At 38.5% G+C, this 23,138-nt stretch overlaps 1 protein-coding gene across 1 annotated transcript in view; it reads left to right on the top strand.

Moving 5' to 3' along the window:
- Nucleotides 1-23,138, top strand: part of SLC26A5 (solute carrier family 26 member 5) — a 1,021,139-nt gene that overhangs the window by 923,048 nt on the left and 74,953 nt on the right. The window contains exon 20 of the mRNA XM_044088519.1: nt 3,326-3,380. Coding sequence (XP_043944454.1) covers nt 3,326-3,380 — 55 coding nt within the window. The remainder of the gene's footprint in view (nt 1-3,325; nt 3,381-23,138) is intronic.

Raw genomic sequence — 23,138 nt, 5'->3', positions numbered from 1 at the left:
GGGAAAGGATCCTGCACTCCTTAGATGTGTACAGACAGCTCAGATTCTATCTTGATAGAACTAAACCCTTCATGAAATCTGACCAGTTACTCTAGTTAGTTTTGCACCAGGGGCAGAGGGCAAGGCCAATTAAAAACAAACAATTTCCAAATGGATAGCACACTGTATCCATTTCTTCTACAAACACCATGGGAAACCAACCCCTCTGGGTCAGAACACATTCCACTAAGGCAACTTCTACCTCTACAGCATTCCTCAGGGGGAGTCCCTACCAGGGACATTCTAGAAGCTGCTACCTGGAGCTCTGTTCACACCTTCACCAAGCATTACCACCTGCCTATCTTTTCCAAATCCAGGGCGGGCTTTGCAACAGCAGTCCTGCTGGGCATTCTAGCCAGCCCCAACTCTTCTTGACTGCCTCCACCCATTCTTCAGCTTTGGGAATCAACCCAAGTGTGATGACTGCAACAGTGAAACACAAAGAACATAGTACAGTTGTGTACACTTACCATAAATGTAGATGTTCGAGTGTATTCACTGTTGCAGTCCTGGTTTCCCACCTTCCAGCCCCCTTGCCTTTCTCTCTCTCTCTCCTCTCTATATCTATTGCTCACCCCTTACAAGGGTTATTGGTATTTGCTTTTTACTGGTGGAGTTTTTTCCATCATAACTTAGCAGGCTGCTGACATTTAGGGCAAGAAAAACTGATGTAATGGCATCGGCTGCCTGTTTGTATACCCCTGATGACCTGACATCAGTACTGAAGCGACAGCAAACGATGCAGAAATATTAAGTCTCTGGTGTTCAGGCCGACTGAGGGCTACCTGCGGGCAGATAACCCAAGTGTAATGACTGCAACAGTGAATACAATGGAATATCTACATTTGTGGTAAGTGTACACAACTGTACTTTCCACACCTCTCCAAGTCATGGAAGCCATACACATATTCTCACATTGATTGTTCTCCGGTAAATTGCTTTTCCAGTTTCTCTTCCAAGTCTTTTATTCTAGATTCAGCTAAAAACTCTACTAGAGCAGATTTCTATTTTAGGATTCCCCTATCCATTTCTCTTTGCCTATACTCTGATATCAGTCCTTGGTAGGGAAGGGCTTCTTGAAGTAAGTGTGACAACGGTGTTGGTGTATATAAGTTTGAGGGACTTTCCCCCCACATCAGGGGGGCAGGGGAGCTTGTTTTTTTCCCTTTTGGTATTTTTTTCATTCTTTTGAAGCATTGGCTTTCAGGGAGTCAATCCCTGGTAGGGAAGGGCTTCCCTACACATTTTGAAGGAGAAATTCCGTGAGCGTCAGCAGCTTGCATAAATCATTACTGATGCAATTTCCAAGAGTGTGCCGGCAATGATGTTTTCCTTTTTCAAGTAAGTGTGATCATAGAGGTGGTATATATGTTTGAGGGGCTTTCTCCCCACATCAGGGGGGCAGGAGAATTTGTTTTTTGCCTTTTTGGTTTTCTGGCATTTTTCATTCTGTTGAAGCATCAACTTTCAGGGAGTCGGCACTTCATAGTAGAACTGTAAGGAAGGCAGTCACTAGCATGCAGTCCTAACATCATCTTGGCCTCATCTCATTGTATTACCATTCCCTCTTTAGTTATTTGTTCACAGTACCTTGGTTCCTTTGCCAGTTTTCTCCAATAAATTCCAACCTCCTCCTGCCTATTTTCTGTACCCCTACTTGCAGTCATCCATATTGGCAAGGTCTCCTTTCTCCATTCTCATCTTGGCTTAGTTCTTAAAATACTTTCTGCTACTTTATGAATATAATATTCTGTATGGTGGTTGTTCTCCTTAAGGATTTGCATCTAAAATCTCACTGTCTTTATTTCTTGAACAATCCCCCTGCTCATTATCATCCCTTTCCATTTTAAATTATAGCCTTCTGCTTGTGTTATGTTTATGAGCTTTAACTGTGTAGTTATAAAATATCCCTTCAAATCAGGTAATCCTAAATTGACTTGTTCTGTTGGAAGGATTAACTTAACCCACTTAATACTTGCCCTCTGCCCCTTCCCCTCCCAGATAAATTGTTTCAGCTCTAAATTAATTATTGTTTACAGCTTCTCCCCCAGTTGATAAAATATATACCTGACTCCTATATCAAACTAAATGAACTAAAACATTTTCGCTGCTTTGTTTCTTACTTTCCATATCCATAAACACGAGCTTCTAGTTTCTCAGGTTTTAGGTTATCTTTTTTTTTTAGTCTCTTCCCACATGTCCTTAACTGCCATAACAGAAGCCTTTTTAATCCGTACTCTTAAATACTTCATCTTATTGTATCCCTTTAGATATAGGTATTCCTTAACCAATTTGTGTGCGGGTACATAATTTATGGCTATAGTCTGTTTTGTCTTCATTAATTTTATATCCTAAAAAGACATGAAACTATCTCAAAAGGTTCCACAACACTGACATGTCATTTTCTGGCTTTATAAGATACAAAATAATATAATCTGCAAATAAAGCCAATGTTTCTTAATTACCACACCAGTTATATCCTTGCATTTATTAGTCTCTTATTTTCTTTGCCAATGGCTCTAAATATAAGAAAATAACAAAGGGAAAGAGGTCACCCCTGCCTGGTTCACCTGTTCAAATACACCTTATTAAAGAGGAACCCTCACACTTTCATTTTTACCTCCTATTCTTCATATATCCTCCTATGCTTCCATTACCCTACTCATAAAATCCCAGCTTATTCTGCTGAATGCTTTCTCTGAAACTGGCATTTGTTTTTGGCAGGATTCCGGAATCAAGAGCTGGTTTGCTCTAGGCTGCTATGTTTTTAATTAATTTACTATACATGGCTTATTTATTTTTAAGTCAGTATCCTGTTTCCTGATCTTACCCTAAAGTACATAACATTTTAGACAACCACAGAACAAGATAACAGGCTTATCTGAAAAGAGGAATGCAACAGAAAGAGATTTTACTGGTAGAGGCTGAGCTTTGCTTGGTAAGCCAGCCATTTGTGTACATTGTGAACTGAATGCTAGCAAGAGAACTACAGTATAAAATCAGTCATTTTTTTTTTGTACATTTCAAAGAAACTGTGAGAAAAGTTCAGAAAGCTGTATCCTGTACTACAGAATGTTTTACATTGGTTAGTTATACAAAAGTGCAAAAGAAGTAATAGCAACTAAATCTAAAACTAATTTGGCTGAGGAAACTATGTGTGTGAGACCCCTCTTATAAAAGCATTCTGTAAATACAAGCATTACCAATTTAAGTGGAGCAATGTTTACTGTGATACAATAGCAATAAAAAGAGCACAAAATAACCAAATTATTTCACCTTATTACAGGTAATAAAGGAGTATGAAGAAGTAAATGTACTGATATACGTGAGTGGGTGCAGTGGTAAGTATTAATTCCTGTAAGTAAAGTGTACTCCTTGTACTGACACTGTTTTGTTATTCAGTTTATTTGGTACTGTGCTTTGTTCTTGGCCTTGCTCTCTTACCTTCTCATATGGAAAAAGACAACATTAAATTGTTACAAACCATTTAACTAGTTTTTTTAATTGGTGTTTTCTCCATTTCTGCTTAAGTAAAGCTACTCCCATGTTTTTGCATAAAAAAATGTATTTTATTATGCACACTACACAATCGGCCATTACACTAAGGATAACAGATGCAGTATTATGTATATTGAGTTAAGTTTTGCAAGCAGATCATAATACTGTACCTCAGTCATTGATCCCCCATCCTTGAAAGCTGTATTTAAGCTAACCTAGACAGACGAGCTTCACAAATGATAAAACCTCAGTGGTTACACAGCATTACAAAGGGTATATTAATGTACTGGGAGAGCCCTCAGAAAAACAGGCCACCTATTCACAGCATAGCATTTGTATGCTATCATTACATTTTTCTTTAAAATGCCATTGGTTGGACTTCCAAGATGGTTGCACATTGAGCAACAGCTTAATTCTAGATCTCCCATTGTGAAAAAGGAAACTCAGCAGACAAAGCCAGTAGACTTGTGTTTATGGGTAAATGTCAGTAACTGGCTAGTAAGTGTACTGCCTGTATGCCAGGAAAAAAAAGAAACCGACGACATGGGGAAAAACATCAGCTACAAAAAGTGAGGAAGAAACACTGACTGGGGAAAGTTCTGCATCTGTTCATCAGAAGGCATTGCAATATCCTGACATGAATTCCAGTAACCTACAGAAAGATACAAGACAACTGCACACAGACCTGTTTTAAATAAACAAAACACCGATGGAGTATATCAATACAAACAACAAAAGGCTGGAAAAATGGAAGAAGCTTTTAACAAATATTCAGATGAGGTGATAAAGCTGCAAAAATCAGAGGACAAAATGGAGAAAAGGCTGGCTGAATATGAGACTACCCAGGAAGAGATGTTTCAGAAAATAATAGAGTTGGAGGACACAGAGCACATAGGGGAAATCCTGAGATTTCAGCTATACCAGAGACACTGGAAGGAACAGACTGAATTAATTTTATGAAAGCGCAAATAAGCAACTGGACTGGTATTTCACAGCAGGAGCTGTTAGTTGAAAGGACACATCGTGTGTATGGTCCAAACCTAGCTATTTGAAAGCAACCTAGACCCTTAATAGTAAAGATGCAATCCTATGCACAGAAGGAGTTAATTTTGAGAAAACTGTGGCAGAAGGACAAAGTACTAAAACTGGAAGACAGCAGAGTATTTGCAGAGAATGATTACTCACTGTACACCAGGCAGAAGAGAAGCAAATTTATTCCACTATTCAGGGAGTGTTGAAATGCAGGTGTGAGATTTAAACTGCTGTACCCAGCTGCCTTCAAAGTATTCTTCCCTGGAGGGACAAAATAATTTTTTGATGAAGTACATGCTAAGGAGGAAATACAAAAGTTTGTCCAACAAAACATGAGCTGTGGAACAAAGAGATTCTGCTTCTTCTTCTGGTAAGAAAGACCACAGAGATAGACTACCTGTGAAACTTTTTCCAGTGTTTCAGTGGAAAGTGTTGGAGTGAAGGAAGGGAGCATGAGAGCTGACTAGAAGAATTGAGACGTGCATTGGAAATGAAGTAGTGACAGGACATGGGAGATGAAGATTAACAGTAATAAAACCAATAACTTAATGTGGGAGTACAGTGCAATAATTATATGTGTGAAATATGAAAAAACAAGAAAATCTGGAAATACTGGACTTTTCAGAATTTGTTGGACTTGTGGGAGGCTCTAAAGCATATGCCCTACATCATGTCATTAATTTTCAAAAAATGCTTTGGGGGGAAGAGGAGAGAGAACGTTAACTGTAAGTAAAGAATTTTTTTTCTTACTAGCACTATTTTTGTGGTGTATGTCGATCATTGTATGCTGTAAAGTAAAGTTTTCTCCATTATTTTTAAGTGTAATGGGGATTGTAAACAGGTCTTGCTATTGTTTTTTATTCATTCTCCCTTCTCTCTTTCTTCTTGTTCAGTTTTAAGAAATGTAGGCAATGCAATGAAAAAATCCAAACCACACTATCGAAACAGAATAAATCCAAACGACAAAGACAGTAAATTTTTCCTTTTATTAAAACACACCAAAACCTCTCTAGCGCCTCGGCCTAACAGCCTTCCAGGAGATAATACAGAGAAAAATATCTCTTATAAAGATGCATCAATCACATTAAAATTCACCAATAAAACAATTAGCCAATTTCATCAACACTTTACAAAAGAAACTTCCAATTACACTCCTGATTTAATCCACCAGGAAACAAAGTGTCATACTTTAAAATAAAAACTGCTTCTTTTGACTGTAATTTATTTTTTAAACACATAGTGTTTATAGCTGAAACGTGTTCCAAAATAGTACCTTTTAGATCTTCACATGACCCTCCATGTACTTCATAAAAATGGGTAGCTACAGGGCTTTTTAATTTTTTATTTCTTATATCACTAATATGTTCTTGTAGTCTGATCTTAAAAGACCTCTTACTTTCACCAATATAAAATAAATTACATGGGCATTTAAGAGCATAAATAATACCCACTGTATTACAAGTATATTCCTTTATTGGTCTATATTTTATACCATTAATTTTTTCAAAATATTTCACTACAAATGGACAAACAGAACAATTGCCACATGCTCAAGTACTAACCCTACCAATTTCATAACTTATATTAATACTTGGTAAAGAGAAACTAGCATGAACTAACATGTCTTTTAAATTACGACCTCTCTTAAAAGAAATCAGAGGTAAATTACATGTATTGTTCAATTTATACCTTCCTTCTCTCAAAAATGGCCAATAGTATTTTATAACTGCTATAATGTCATCAGACAATACATTATATGATGTAACAAAATAAATTTTGTTACACTTTTGGTCTGATTTTTCATAAAATGAACTAATATTATATGTATTTTGACATTTAGTATCCATTTCCGTAGAACATAATTTTTCTAAAGCTTTTCTAATTGTTTCCATAGTATATCCTCTATTTTTGAACATCCGACAAGAGTTCAAAATTTCTCTTTCTAAAATGTCCAGCTCATTACAGAGCCTACTTACTCTTAACAATTCCCCATATGGTAAAGAATTCATAATACGTACTGGGTGGCAACTACGTCCATCCAGGAAATGTCCACCATCATCAAATTTTCTATGTATTCTGGTGTTGATTTTTTTCTGTTCCACATTTCCTTTTAATATTAAATCTAAAAAAACAACTGAATTTCCACTCTGTAGGCCTTCAAATTTTAAACCTATCTGATTAGAATTCAAAAAATTCACAAAATGAATTATAGACTCTCTACCACATTTACATAAAAATTAAATCATCTATAAATCTAAAATAATGGGTCACATACTTTTTAAAAAAATCTAACCTATACAAAAAAGTAACTTCAAAGTAACCCATAACCAAATTGGCATACATGGGGGCAAATAGTGCCCCCATGGCACTGCCCTGTATTTGTTGGTATATTTCCTGATTAAATTCAAAATAATTATTAACTAAACTAAAATGAATTAATTCTATAATATAATTTGACATAGGGCTATTTCCCAGAAAAAAAATCAAGAGCTTTTAAACCTATAGAATGTCTAATACTGGTATACAAACTCTTGACATCCAGCACTATCCAAAAACATTCTTCATCCCAATCTACATGCTTAATTTTATCTAAAAAATCAAAAGAGTCTAAAGACTCTAAAGTAATCACAAATTTAGATAAATATGTAGCATAATTCCAATATTGTGTAAGAAATAATTTGTAGCTACCACTATAGGGCGACCTGATGGATTTGTTATGTCTTTGTGAACCTTAGGTAGGCAATAAAATTTAGCCATAGTACACTTTTCTATGTTAAATTTACCATCTACATATTTTTTAGACAAATAACCAAGCCTGTAACCTTTCATTATAATATTTCTAAAGTTTTTTATGGCTAATATTCCGCAATACTCTATATTTTATAAACTTCTTTTGCATTCAAGTGACTCATGCACATTTGTAGATATTGTGAAAAGTGTAACACCACTATTTTATTCCCCTTGTCTGAGGGTTTAATGACTAAATAATTCCTTTTAGTCAAACTTTGTAACGCTGACCACTCTCTTTTACTTAGATTATAATTTAATGCATTTCTATTCCTTTTAAATTTCAAAAAAAGATCATCCACTGAATGATGTACCATGGCTGAAAAGTGAGAAATTCCCTCATGTTTAAAAGGTGGAATAAAAGTACTTTTAACTGGTACTTTTGTAGTATCTATTAAACAATAAGCATTCATTTCATCACTATCCGAACAAAAAGACTCGCATGTAAAAAAACTTTCACTTAATTCAGAATCACTTTGGTCGCTTTCTATTTGCACAGACACATTTTTATCAAAATAATTAGACAAGTGTAACTTACGTATCAGTTGAAAAATTTCTATACAAGTAACAAGTTGTCTAGGAAGTGCTGTAGGTATAAATTTTAGGCCACAGCCCAACACAGTCATTTCACATTCACTTAAACTGTGACCAGATAAATTCACAACAGCATTACATCCTACATTTTCCACAACATTTTCCAATGACAATAGCACATTACAAACATCAATATTTAGTCCGTTTTTGGAGGTTATCATACCTCTGATATTGTCCATCTTTGTAGTTGTCTGTACACCCTCTTTTTCTCGTATAGTAATCTCTTTGGTTCCGAAAATTATTAGGTAAATAAACAGGATCTTGTACCCTAGGTAATGACGGAAAGTTAGCTGTATCGTCTTCTGATTCACCCATACTACTAATTGCCTCAGAAGATACAAAAGAGACTCTTTGTTTCAAATTAGTTCCATTTCCACGCTGATGCTTCTGTTATTTCTGCTGAACTAATTTCTTAAAGGTATAGCCGCTGTTGTAATCATGGATGTCTCTTTCCAACTTATTGATTTTCTTTTTATAATGTCATTAGAAACTTCTAATTTAACATTACAATTACCTAGTATTAAATTAAACTGTTCAGAATTAAATTGTGCAGTTAAATTATTACAGCAACTTTCTATATCTTTCTTAATTTTCCGTTGTTTCACAGTGTCTCTTTCAATAAAAATGTGTAACCAATCTGTCACACATTTGTGAGCCGCCTGTGCCTACCTAACTTCAAATTGTTTATCAGTAATGTCAGTAACATCAAAAGGGGTAGTAGGTGTTTTAACAAAGCGTAACCCTCTTGGTGTTATATCTAGGTCAATGTATTGTTGTAGACTCAAAATGTTAAAGTGCAATGAATTCTCTTTAAATAACATTTTTTTCAAGAGAATCTAGCGAGTGCTGAATTTCCACTGAAACATTAGCCACATTAGGCTGACCTACACATTGAAAGGGGTTATGTGATCTTCTATTGCCCCCTTCTCTCAAAATTCGTTCCCGGTTTTAACAGTTTCATTACTTTTAGAACTGGGAATACCTTCAGATTGCATATCTCTCGCCTCTCTCACTTCTCGAACATCTCTAGAAGAACCCAGGAATTTTTCCATAGTGGTTTGTCCGCGTTCCATTCCTTCTTCCCGAAACACACGGGGCAATTGTAGAAAGGAAGAGTCACTGGCCATGAAAATATCCAAACCACACTATCGAAACAGAATAAATCCAAACGACAAAGCCAGTAAATTTTTCCTTTTATTTAGACACACCAAAACCTCTCTAGCGCCTCGGCTAAACAGACTTCCAGGAGATAATACAAACAGAGAAAAACATCTCTTATACAGATGCATCCATCACATTAAAATTCACCAATAAAACAATTAGCCAATTTCATCAACACTTTACAAAAGAAACTTCCAATTACACTCCTGATTTAATCCACCAGGAAACAAAGTGTCATACTTTAAAATAAAAACTGCTTATTTTGACTGTAATTTATTTTTTAAACACATAGTGTTTATAGCTGAAACGTGTTCCAAAATAGTACCTTTTAGACCTTCACATGACCCTCCATGTACTTCATAAAAATGGGTAGCTACAGGGCTTTCTAATGTTTTATTTCTTATATCACAAATATGTTCTTGTAGTCTGATCTTAAAAGACCTCTTACTTTCACCAATATAAAATAAATTACATGGGCATTTAAGAGCATAAATAATACCCACTGTATTACAAGTATATTCCTTTATTGGTCTATATTTTATAACATTAATTTTTCAAAATATATCACTACAAATGGACAAACAGAACAATTGCCACATGCCCAAGTACCAACCCTACCAACCCTTTTGGTGTGTTTTAATAAAAGGAAAAATTTACTGGCTTTGTCATTTGAATGCAATGAAAAAAGTCTGATTAAAAGAGCATGACAAAAGAAAAATTAAAGTTCTTTTTTTCTCATTCTTGCATAGGGAAATGACTGGATTAAGGACTTTAGATTGATTTAGTAACACATTTTAAGAGTAAGGAAGTACATGAGAAAGAATATTGAATATTATGAGTCTTTTTTTCTAGCAAAACACATATGCTGAGTAGCAGTTCTGCAGCTGGTCTTCATGTTTCCATGGAAACAATCAGATAGAGAAACTTGCTTCCTGGTTCTCTTGTCTCCATAGAAGCAATCTGCTAAAAAGAAACTGGCTGCAGGGTGATGGAGAGTGATTGGCTGAAGGAAAAAAACTGAGAAGAAAAATTGGCTAGGACATAAGAATGCTTTCAGAGAAAATGTTCCCAGCTGAGAGAGCTATAAAGAAAGGAGAAAGCCTATCAGTACTTAGTAGACACACAGGCTGCACCATGCGTCTTAACATGTTTAACCTTTCTTTTAGGTTAACTCAAGTCTGTGAGTGTGGCTGTTAGTTTGGGACTTTTGTTCCTATTAGGAGGGAAATTTTTCAGTATTTGAAGATGTACATAGATTTGTGTGTTAGTATTAAGATAATAGGTTTTACAGTCATATTGGGGTGTGTTTGCTCTTTTGTTTTGTTCGAGGACTTTCAATAAAACAAAACATTTTGTAAGATGTGACATAGGCTGAAATATGACAAACTGTATAAAATTTCAACCTGTCAGTGTATGCATTTAACACAAAAGCTGGAATTAGAAATTTAACAAAAAAGGAGTTATACATAAAAGGTGGGGATAATAACTTTTTATGCAATGATGCTTTCTGTAATGTCTTTAAATGTCAACGGTCTCACAGATAAATACAAACAAGAAAGAGTAGTGAACTATATTAAAAATGTAGAGTACAAATAGCTATGTTGCAGAGACACTTAGAAAGAACTGAACTTGTGAATTTGATAAAGATTTTCATGATGATTATTCAACGGAATACCTTGGGCAAAGGAAAAGAGAAGTACTTATATTGCAAGAAGAGCTTAAATAGTGATAGAAGAGGATAAAAAGAATAATAAGAATAAAGAATAATAATGTAGTGCTAAGGGGCTACTGGCATGTATTTATATGCCACCTAAAACTGCTATAATGGAGCTTAAGAAAATTCTGGGAGAAATAATTAGTTTTTAGCAAGGAATATTACTTATAAGTGAAGACTGGAATGTGATTTACAACAATGAAGATTTGTCAGGGGGCAGAAGGGAAAGTGTAACAAAGGAAGGTAGATTTTTGAAGAAATGTATGAAGATATTTGGCATGGAAGATGTGAATTCAGTTATAGGAGTTCGGAGTGAATTCACATATTACCCAGTATATAAAACTGGGCTAGGCTAGACAGAATTTACATTTCAAAGAAACATGTGCATTTAACTGAAGGTCTTGATACGCATCCAGTAACTATTTCAGATCATGCGCCAATAATAACTAAAATAAAAACACACTTTCCCACCTATCTGTTGAAAAGTGAGAAATTTAAGGAATGGGTAGTGGAGACTATTCAGGAGCTATTAGAGAGGATATACATTTCTTCTGAAAATATAGCTAGGGAGTGGGAAAAATTAAGGTGGAGTTATTTGAACTGCAGGTTAGAGACTGCCTTCCCTATCAGGGAATGATGTCAGAGTATAGGCAAAGATAAAGAAATAGGGGGTCCTAAATGAAAGATCATCACTGGTAGAGTTTTTAATAAAGTCTAGAACAGAAAATGCAATTAAAAAAAGGATTAATTAGAGCATATGAAATACTGCATGATAACTATAAGAATCCATCAGAGGTGGTTAGAAAGGATTGGGAAGAGAGAGTGGATAAGCAATTCACAAAGAAACAGTGGGAGGATATATGTATGTCTCCCAAATATGCAACAAAATCTAGAAGATTTAGGATTTTTGCCTGGAAGTGTTTACATATTTTTATATCCCAAGTAGACTCCAGTGAATTTTTCCTCAGGCGGACAGGTAATGTTGGAGGTGTGATGAGGAAGAAAGAGGTAAGTGGGAACATATTTTCTGTGAGTGCGGTGAATTGATGGACTTTAAGGATCCTTTGCGGGGTGCACTGTTGGAGATGCTGGCTGAAGATATGTGTGCAGCAGTGCTTGCAGGAGAGAGTGCAGCAGTAGAAACCAGGCACTTCTAGACTTATTTGGTATCTCAGACTTTTGGGAAAACATCAGAAATGAACTCTTACATGCTTAGTGTAATTTTGATGCAACTAACTCAGTAACCATACTCAGGTCTGTAAGGATCTGTAGGACCAGGACAGCTTAGCTCAGTTTTCTTCTCTTTGTGCATGAGGGACATAGACCATCCTAGATATTTCTTTTATGGAACATGGTCGTGACTTGTACAGGATGCTTGCAGCCTAAAGAAGGACATCAGCAGCTTGACAAGATGTTTTCATCTTTCAGGCATCTGTATCCATTATTATATCATATCATATCATTTTTTGAGCACTAGGCTACTCATTCCAAACCTGCTCCTCCCAGCAAGCTATCAAAAAGTACACGTTTTGAGGAGTGAGGGAAGTTTGAGCAGCAGCAACAACCAGGCACCCTGTAGTGTACACCAGAGGTGATGTCATATCTATATGCATGCTGCTTAGTTGAGCACTGGCAGACTAGAATACTTTCCTGTCACATGCATGGGAATTTGCCTGTGACACACAGGAAACATAATTATATACCCTGCCTCCCAGTCCATTTTTTTCCTACATAAAAACGTCTAATACAGCTTCAATATGATGCCGCCCTCCTCCTCTCTCACCTTTCAAGGATGGCAGTCTCACTTCCACAGTGCCATTAAGGACATCTCCTCTGCACAATCTGTCTACCTCAAGGAAGTAAAGAATGTCCCACTGAAAAAAGAAAAAACACCGAATTGGTGGTGAACCTAATGCCAACCTCCAGGCTAAGCATTTGTATTACTTATCCATTAAGGGGTTTGTGGCAGTGTGTGGATAATCCCCCTCCCCCAGGATGGACATGCCCATCATCTCTGCTAACTCCATCAGGTACCTGAGTCAGTGATTGAGCATGCTTTACCTGGGCCAGTCAGAGCTTTATTGCTGTAATGCCACCACTGGAATTAGCACCCTGTATGCATTTTTATTTGTCTATTAGTTAGGAGAAATCATTTCTACAGTCTACAGAGCCCACCAGTTTTATCCCGAATTTCAACTGCTTGAGGGGCTTTCTGTCATTGAATATGATTCTAAGGATTATCTGCTTGTATAGTATGTGTCATGGTATGTCAATCACAGGAAAAGCCCAGGCACCTGATGTCCCCTGTTTTTCAGGGCTTACAGCTGCATATCTCTTCACAGTCTGACACACCATTCTATACCTGAGATTCCAGCATTGCATAGTTGGTGGCTGCAGAGTCATCACAATGTATTAGATCTCCTCCTGGTATTAGACCCATGCCAGTAATCATTGTTATTCTGTGTTATGTGAATGTGGATTACCCATTCCTCCCTAAAGAGTCAAGATAGGTTCATAGGTTCATAGGTTCATACTAGGCTATCTGCCCAAGGGCATTTATAAGCCTAGCCCATAGTTATGTGGCTTTCACCACCCCTTTAGTTTGAATAAAAACTATGCCTATCATTTTGCTGTGCCTCTGTCAAGCAGTGACACTGAAGTAATCCCTGGGGTATATCTGCGCTCTCCCATCCATTGGTCAAGATTCCTCTTGAACAAGGCCAGCGAGGTGCTCTGCCTCACATGTACCGGGATTTTGTTCCACAGCATAGAGAGTCTCTGGGTGATGAATCTGTCCCTCCAGCACGTTCTATTTATAACCGTGTCAAGGTTTAAGTCTCCGCCCTTGTGGTTCTGAGGGATCTAGATTTTTTGAGGTGAAGCATATTCATCAAATCTGGGTTTGACATGGCCTTATATGTCAGGCACAGGTCACCTCTGAGCAAGCGGTATGAGACTGAATAGAGCTGGAGTTCTTTCAGTCGGGCAGCATAAGACATATTTATGGGGCCATTTAACCTTGTGGTGAGGAACTTTGGGGCCCTTTGAAGCTGCAGCAGGTGTCTGGTCAGACACATGGCGAACGGGGCATTGTACTCAATCATAGGTCTAATGAGTGACGAGTACAGGGGGACGATGACCTCCCTTGATCTAGATGTGAATCCCTTCATGATCAGGTGGGCGATATAGAAGGTTTTCCTAACTACTTTAGCAACATGAGTGTCAAACGAAGGCTACTGTCAACCTGGGTCCCCAGATCCCTGATGACTTTTTCTGTGCTCAGTGGATTGCCACCTATATGGTAGCTAGGGGTAACCTTGTTTTTCCCGAAGGGTATGACTATGCATTTTTGGCGTTTAACTTCAGGCCATGGCTCTGGCACCAGTTATCCGTTTCTGTGAGGCCCTTCTGGAGGATATCTGTGTCAGATGTGTTTTCAACTATGGCACCCAGTTTGCAGTCATCTGCAAACTTTGTCAGCCATAACCCTCCTGTGTTTGCTTGTACTTCAGAAAAGTAGATGCCGAACAAGAGTGGACCCAGGACTGAGCCCTGTGGGACACCACTTGTGACAGGCTTTGAGTCTGACATGGCTCCAGCAACTCTGATCCTGTGGGTTCTGTCACTTAGCCAGTTTGCAACCCATCTTGTGATGTATGGGTTTACATTCAAGCTGATGAGTTTTTCGATGATACCTGAGTGGGGTATTGTGTCGAAGGCCTTTGCCAGGTCGAGGTAGGCTGTATGGACTGCCTTTCCCTCCTCAGTGGCCTTGGTGACTGTCTCGAAAAAGTCAACCAAGTTTAAGAGGCAGGATCTGCCTTTGACAAAGCCAGACTGGGTTGGATCCAAAGTCTGCAAGTTCCCTATGTCTTTATTTATGAGTTCCATTATGATCCTCTCCATGGCTTTGCAGATAAGGCTTGTCAAGCTAATGGGGCGGTAATTTCCAGGGTCTGTGGAGGCACCGCCCTTATGAAGTGGGACCACAGTCGCCGTGTGCCACTCCTTGGGTACGTATCCTGAGGTGAGGCTAAGATTAAACAGCTGTCCTAACTGTGGGTTTAATTCCTCGTTGAGTTTGTGAAGCACACAGCCGGGGACACCATCCGGTCCCATGGATGCTGTGCTTTTGCCTTAGTGAGGGCAGTTCTCACCTGGGCGTTGGAGATGTTTGGGGGCTACAATCCTCTGGAATAGATATCTCTCCTTTTGGGGGACAAGTTTGCACTGAACCTGTCAGCCAGTATGTTGGCAATGTGTGTAGGTTCAGTAATTTTCACATCATTTTGAACTAATTCTGAGCATATCTGGGAGTTTCCTCCTAGGTTTCTAACATAGCTAAAGAAGGCCTTATGATTGTCTTTAGATTCCTTGGCGATTTTTCTCTCAAAATTTTCCTTGGATGATTTTATGAGAGCTCTTAGTTTTTTACTTATAATGATCAAAGGTGTCTTACCTTTCAAGGATTTTGCTCTATCTTGTAGTAGCTTCCTCCTTTTGTTGTAGAGCTTGTTTATGGCTGGGGTCCACCAGACTGGACGCTTGCCTTTGGTACAGAGAGTCTTAGTTTTGTTTGGGATTGCCTGATCCATGCAGTCCTGTAGGTGCTGGTAGAAGGCATTTGTAAGTGATTCAGCAGTTTGAGTAATGTTTACCACTGGCTCAGGGGCCTTAAAGGAGACCACACTAGTTTTTAGAAGTGTGAAATCGGCTTTTGAGAAGTTTTTCACTGTGGTCTTTTTTTGTTTCAGGTGGGGCGGGATGAGGACCTCCAGCGAGATTAGTTTATGATCTGATCTCACCAGTGAGGGGTATACTTCCGGTGTTGAACATTTTGATCCCATGTTCATGATGATGAGATCAAGTATGTTTTCTCCTCTTGTGGGGATGGTGACTAGTTGTTCCATGGCATTTGAGTTTATGAACTCCAGGAATCTTTGGGTTAGAGTGGTCGGGCTTGAGTAGTGTTCCCAGTCTATATTAGGGTAGTTGAACTCACCTAGTATGATGGTGTTTGGAGATACATTTATCCCCTCCAATGTTTTCAGGAAGGCCATGTGAGGTTCCTGAGTTTGAGAGGGTGGCCTGTAACATGCTACAAATTGCAGAGCAGTCTTGCCTATGGTTAATTGCACCTGGATGGTCTCCAATGCATCGTGCGTTGCCACCAACCTTGAGGTGTCGGTGTCCTTTATGAATATGGACACCCCCCTCCTCTCTTGGTGTTGTCTGGATTTTGGGGCCGGAATGCATGATATGAGGTGAAACCTGTTAGTGCTGGGGTGTTCTCAGGAGCCTTGAACCAGGTTTTTGTCACAGCACAGACATCGATGTTCTCCATATTGAGAAGGGCCTCGAGTGCATGCATCTTGAGATTGAGACTTCTGGCATTGAGCAGCATTACCCTTAGTTTTTTTCCTTTTTGGTGTTCTAGGGTGGTAGGTTTAGAATTTTAGCCTTGCCTAAAAAAGGCACTATGGGGGTGGCAAGAGCCTTTGCTAATATCCGGAAGCCCAGGGGTGACAGGTGCAAGCCGTCCCTTGCGAAGCAGCGTGGCTTGTCCAGCATGTCATCCCAGGCAGACAGACATTGGATCCCCTTTGAATGACACCAGAATTTAAGCAAATTATTAAAGCTGATCATCTTATCACTGTATTGTGGCATCATTCTAGGTGAAGGTAGGATACTGCTCAAGGTCAGGGTCATACCTGCCTGGGCTACATAATCAGAAAGCTCCTCGATGTCCCTTTTCATGTAGTCCAAGGAGGTACATCTCAGGTCGTTGACACCAGCGTGGACAATGACTGAGTCGTACTTGTACCTGCTGTTGAGAGACCCGAGTGCTTGCGTTATGTGGCGGATTCTAGCGCCCGACAGGCAGCTTACTGTGACCTTCTCCTTACTCAGTCTGGTGAGCGGGACGTCAGTGTGTCTGACTATGGAATCACCAATGACAAGTGTGTCTGGCATTTTGTTTGGCCTTAAGGGCTGTGACTGTTTGACACTCTGACTGTGTGGTCTAGGTGTTGCATGTGTTGGGTCGTGAGGTGGTAGTTGTTTGGGTGTCTGCTATTGTGGCCTCTGCTGTTTTGGTAAATTTTTGATCAGAGCCTCAGAGTATGTCTTTGTGTGAGTATGTGTATGATTTGAAGTTGTGATGGTACCATGTGTGACTGGGTATGTATTGTGTGTGGTTACCTTCTCCTCCTGTCTGGTCTTGCCAGTCCTATGTTGAGAGAGCTCAGCCTCCAGTTTGGGTTGCATCTCGCATGTATTTGTGTTTTGTGGGAGAAGGAGAGGATTGTCTGTGTACATGAGGCAATTGTAACATTGCCTCAATATTCCCAGGTTCACCAGTTGAGCTGGAGAGGACACTAGCAACTGATCCCTCAACATACTAGAAGTAGTAGATAAAGAGACTTTCAAAGGACTCCGGGGGAAGTGGGTTTTAGGCTGGTGGGGTACTATCTATAATAAGAGTGCTTTATCAAGGTGCAAGTACTGTAGGAGTAAGTGCTAGGCTTTACAGATAGAGAATAGTCTACTTGGGAATCAAGTAGAGATGAACTTTTCAGTTATAGGATATGCTGGTTAGTTCAGCAGTACAGCTCGAGGAAGGTAGTTCTAAGGGAAAATTTGAAGAGTGGAATTTAGATGGCCCAAATAGTTTAACCTTGTTTAACCGCTGCTCTTGTGTGCAACAGTGGCAACTCAGCTAAATTGCGCTAATGCGCTTAGCGTGTTTTATAGCAGGGGCTGAAGGGAGCTAGGAATTGGCCCAAAGCGACCAATGGACTACTAGTTTCTGGCTGAAACTTCACCAAATCGGACAAAAAGGCCGCTCAGTGCTTCCCACTCCCACTGGTAAGCAAAGAAACTTCCCTCCTTCCTAATAAGGCAATGGATCTGTAACAGGAACTAAAAACAAAGCCCAGGGATCAGCAACTCTGAAACTGGACTACTCTAGTTCAGTAAGGCGGGAAAACAAGAGATTTTTTTGTTTTTTTACAGAGACAAGGAAAAAAACAGACAGTAAATGCTATAAATGCTGTAAATCAGCTAGCGCACTTTAGTGTGTAGCCTACAGAAACAGTTTGCAACAATTAGTAACTTAAAGTGCAATAAACAGTGTAAAATGCAGAAATCACTTAAAGTAGCAGTAAAACAGGCGAAATGCAGTCGCTAGCTTAATAACAGTGGGAAAGCCACAAAAATACTTATATCTGGTAGAAAGTCACTCTTTTAGCTCTCTGCTGCTTGGATCACTCTGCAGGCCACCACGAGGATCTGTGCTGAGTTGGTACAAGCTGGAAAACGCGCGTTTAGCGTGTTTTATAGCAGGGGCTGAAAGGAGCTAGGAATTGGCCCAAAACGACCAATGGACTACTAGTTTCTGGCTGAAACTTCACCAAATCGGACAAAAGGCCGCTCAGTGCTTCCCACTCCCACTGGTAAGCAAAGAAACTTCCCTCCTTCCTAATAAGGCAATGGATCAGTAACAGGAACTAAAAACAAAGCCCAGGGATCAGCAACTCTGAAACTGGACTACTCTAGTTCAGTAAGGCAGGAAAACAAGAGATTTTTTTTTTTTTTTTTTTTGTTTTTTTACAGAGACAAGGAAAAAAAACAGACAGTAAATGCTATAAATGCTGTAAATCGGCTAGCGCACTTTAGTGTGTAGCCTACAGAAACAATTTGCAACAATTAGTAACTTAAAGTGCAATAAACAGTGTAAAATGCAGAAATCACTTAAAGTAGCAGTAAAACAGGCGAAATGCAGTCGCTAACTTAATAACAGTGGGAAAGCCACAAAAAATACTTATATCTGGTAGAAAGTCACTCTTTTAGCTCTCTGCTGCTTGGATCACTCTGCAGGCCACCACGATGATCTGTGCTGAGTTGGTACAAGCTGGAAAACGCGCGTTTAGTTTTAAAGGCAGCAACTCTTTGGTAGGATAGAGAGCACAGCTGGCTGACTGCACAGGTGGGGGGTTTGAATCCAAACAGTACATACCATAAAGTCACAGTCAGTGAAATCACTGCTACCATAATGGAACAGTCAATGTCAAAGTAAACGTTGTCACTCAGAAATCACACAAGTGCAAAAACTGAACAAAATTCCATGTCTCCAGACAACATATAGATTATTTTCACAGACATGTACACATGTAACACCTAGCTATTACATCACGGACATGTAGGTAGACAGACTAATATTGCAGGTAATTAGAAACACATTTTAACACTTTTCGAACTGAACACGTACTTGCATGAGACTTTAGTATTGCACAGGTACTTGGTTAAGACATTGCATTGATCCTTGCACAGAAAGAGAGATTTGAGTATTGCACTGTGAACATTAGAGTATTGTAGTGTGGTTAATTTATGAATTTGCATGTATTGCACTGAAAGAAGAGATATTTTACTGCATTGTTACTGTCCTAGATGGCCTATAAGTTACAGTCATGGTGAATATTGCGCTAAGTATTAGGTGAGACTAGTTACCAGGTTCTTGCACAATTTGAGACAGTTTCTACTGACCAGGTTGGACTCATGGAGTGTAGTGGTTATTAGAGTTCAGCAGCCTGGTGACATTAGGGAAGAAGCTGTTCCTGAATCTTGGAGTTCTGCAACGTATGCTTTGGAAGCACTTTCCAGATGAAAGATGCAGGAACAGTCTGTAAGTAGGGTGAGTGCAGTCTTTAATTATTCCTCTGGCCCTGCTGAGACATCTGGATAAGTACAAGTCATGGATAGGTGGTAAGGTGTTCTTAATGATCCTCTCGGCTGTCTTCACCACTCTCTGGAGGGATTTATGCTCAGAGGTAGAGCAGCTTCCATATCATACTGAGGTTGTCCTAAAGGATGTTTTCTATCGTACCTCTCTAGAAGGCAGTGAAAACTGTCGATGGGAGATTCGCTCTCCTCGGCCTTCTTAAAAAGTGCAATCTCTGGTGTGCTTTCTTGACTGTGGTATTTGTATTTGTGTTCCAAGACAAGTCCTCATCAATGTGCACTCCCAGAAACTTTGTGCTTCTCACTCTTTCAACTGTTTTCCCATTGATGGTGAGGGGAGAATGTTCCTTGTGACTTTTCCTGTAGTCCACAATTATCTCTTTGTCTTGTTCACATTTAGTGCTAAGTTGTTATTTACACACCAGGTAATCAGTTGTTCCACCTCATCTCTATACACTGTTTCATCATCATTACTGATGAGGCCCACCACTGTTGTGTCATCAGCAAACTTGATTATGTGATTTGTATTGTACCCGGCTGTACAATCATGTGTTAACAGGGTGAACAGCAAGGGACTTGGTACACATCCTTGTGTAACTCCAGTATTGAGTGATGCTATCTGAGGAGTTATTTCCTACTCAAACTTTCTGAGGTCTGTCTGAGAGAAAGTCAAGAATTCAGTTAAAGTGGAGTGTTGACACCTAATTGGAGTAGCTTCATTACTAGATGAAGAGGGATGACTGTGTTAAAAGCTGGCGTATATAGCATTTGACTCTTATCAGCGCCAACCAAATTTGTGAAGAATGGGTCCCAGCTGGCCCTAGAGGAATGTTGTCTCAAATCACAAGACTGGTACCCTCCAGCAAGTTAAAGTACTAGAAAGAAAGTGAACACAAATGTAGCTCAGTAATCAATTAACCAAATGAAACCAGGCCCCAGGAGCATAAAATGAATATGTGCTGCTGTCCCAAGTATGAACTTTCCACATCCACCACAGATTAGACTGCATATACCACCTGCACAGCTGAGTCTTTGACCTAGTACCATAGGCCCCTTTCTCACCACTCTGTCAACCACAGTATCTTCCATAGTGGCAGAATCCACCCAATCCCCAACAACTTTCTTCCTGGCATGGAGTACTGCCACCAATTGAGTTGGCCAGAGAACTCCATTTATCTGTTGTTTTTAAGTTAAATGTAAAATTATAAAATCACACACATCAATATTTTCCATGGTAGTAGAGCTCAGACAATATAGGTTATGTGGAGATAGGGATCCACAGCTTAACAAGTGGTAAATGTTAATAAATAGCAATGATACATATATAATATAAATTGGTCACAAGAGTTTAAAAATGAAAAAAAACTTAAAGTAACAGTGCAGTTACAGGCTAATTATGCAAAGGAATGAAAAAAACGTGCATGGAAAGTTAAAATAATATTAAGTTAAACTGGACAGACTAGGTACAGAAAAACCTGATGTGCAGATACTAAATGTCTTAGTTCTTACTTAAGAATATGACCCTGATTTATCGGAGTTAGAAGAATTTTAAAAATGCATACAGATAGATTACAGTCTTCTCAAAGATGTGTCATTAGGTTCTTCCAAGCCACAACAAGAGAGGGAACAAAAAGCTGTACATTTCAGTTCCTCGGTTGTGCTCTGGGGCTTCACTGCATTATTTCCTCTAGAAGGAAGCTTTTCAAAGTTTTGCTTTTCCACAGCAAAAGTAATAAAACCAATTCTATCACTTGTAAAGGACAAAGGCTTCATTACACCAGCCCAGAGACGATTTTATTATATTTATTTTTATTTTGCTTTTATTCACTGGGTTAATTTGACTGGGTTTAGTCAAAAAAAACTTTTCAGCAGAGACCTGGGGTGAAAAGCTTCAATATATAGCAAACATTTTTAAACAGACACTTAATTATGTACATAAACAGACATTAAGTAAACAATTACACATACATGTGGTAATTATATTACATTTGTATGAAATAAAGGCAACTATTACAATATAAAAGATATTTATGTATGAGTAGATGCTGAATATTGAGTATTTAAAGAGGTGTATTAACGAACTTGGTAATGGATCATGTGATTAGTGCTTAGAAATGCAAAGAAATGGAATGGAGCTGGGGAGAAAATGGTAATATTGTAGTTAATAGTGGGATATAAAGCAAATTTATAACTAATTGCGTACATGTGTGTGTGTGTGTGTGTGTGTGTGTGTGTGTGTGTGTGTGTGTGTGTGTGTGTGTGTGTATATATATATATATATATACACACACACACACACACACACACACATAAATAAATACGTGTGTGGTTAAAAGATTTGTATCTGAAGTATAGAGGTTGGGGGTGAGTGTTCAGGTATTGGTAAAGACTGATTGTGGGGCATTGAATTCTGAATGAACAGAAATGGTTTGATGATATGACAAGCTGAAGACAACAGTGACATTTCCCCTGGAGATATACAGGAGCATATTCATTGATTTGATAGGTGAAATTTTAGTTGTGTTTTAAGAGTTCTGAATGGATTTCAGCAGAATGGGATGTAGTTCCATAGTTTATCTACACTCTTTAAATATACAGTCACCTGCAGTATTTTAGGATTTTCTTGTTGTGATTAGAAATTTTTCTCTACAAAGTAAACATTTTTTTTGAGGCAGTATCATTGCATTAAGTTGTTAAGGGTTGGACAATTTTCTGACTATTGTAGACAAGTTTGTCTGTGTATTGTAGTTATCCGAGAAAGATCAAGATGTTGTGGTAGTTCTAACCAATTTAATTCTCTGATGACTAAGCAGTAATAAGTTCTCTTGTTTTAGTTTACTGCATATGTGGCTATTCTACTACAACATTTCTCAAGTTTGGACAATTGTGAGACTTGGAGGTTAATGAAAATTGGGACAATATAGAGGAGAAAGCAGTAAGAAATCAGATGTTAAAGTTTGGACAATTGTGAGACTTGGAGGTTAATGAAGATTGGGACAATATAGAGGGGATAGCAGTAAGAAAGCAGATGTTATATGCCTTTTGACTGTGTCAGTGAGTTAGGTTTTTATTCTGTATAATGTGCATAGTTTTTGCTGAGTTATTTTTAACTATGTGTAATACATGCTGGTCTAATTTCATCTATAGTGACATCCAGTAATTGTGTGATTTACTTGTTCTATCATGGTGATGTTGGCAGAGATGATAATTAAAAGTGTTGTTTTGATAGAGATGTGTTTTGGGGTAAATAGCAGTAATTTAGTTTTTTAGGGTTTAGTAGTAGTTGTGAATTATTTAACCATGTTTCAGTCAATAAGGATTGTTGTGTACGGTGGTGGAGTTTAGAAAGTGAGAGAGAGATTTGGCAGAGCAGAATAGGATTAAGTATTCAGCAATGTGACGTAGGGTAGCATTTTTTGTAGCAATCTAGAGGGCATTGATGAATATGTTGAAAAGTATTGAAGCTTACTGGACACCAGTAGTTACTGACAAGGAGGAGAAATCATTTTTTCCATTTCACTGCCTCTACTGTATTTGAGAGGTGGCTATAGAACCACTGCAGTAAAGAGTTGGT

This window comes from Protopterus annectens, chromosome 11.part0 (genome assembly GCF_019279795.1).
Source record: "Protopterus annectens isolate FY-2018-M chromosome 11.part0, PAN1.0, whole genome shotgun sequence".
In the NCBI taxonomy this organism is placed as follows: domain Eukaryota; kingdom Metazoa; phylum Chordata; order Ceratodontiformes; family Protopteridae; genus Protopterus; species Protopterus annectens.
Note: the sequence above shows the minus strand (reverse complement) of the source record. Positions and strands in the feature narration are given on the sequence as shown.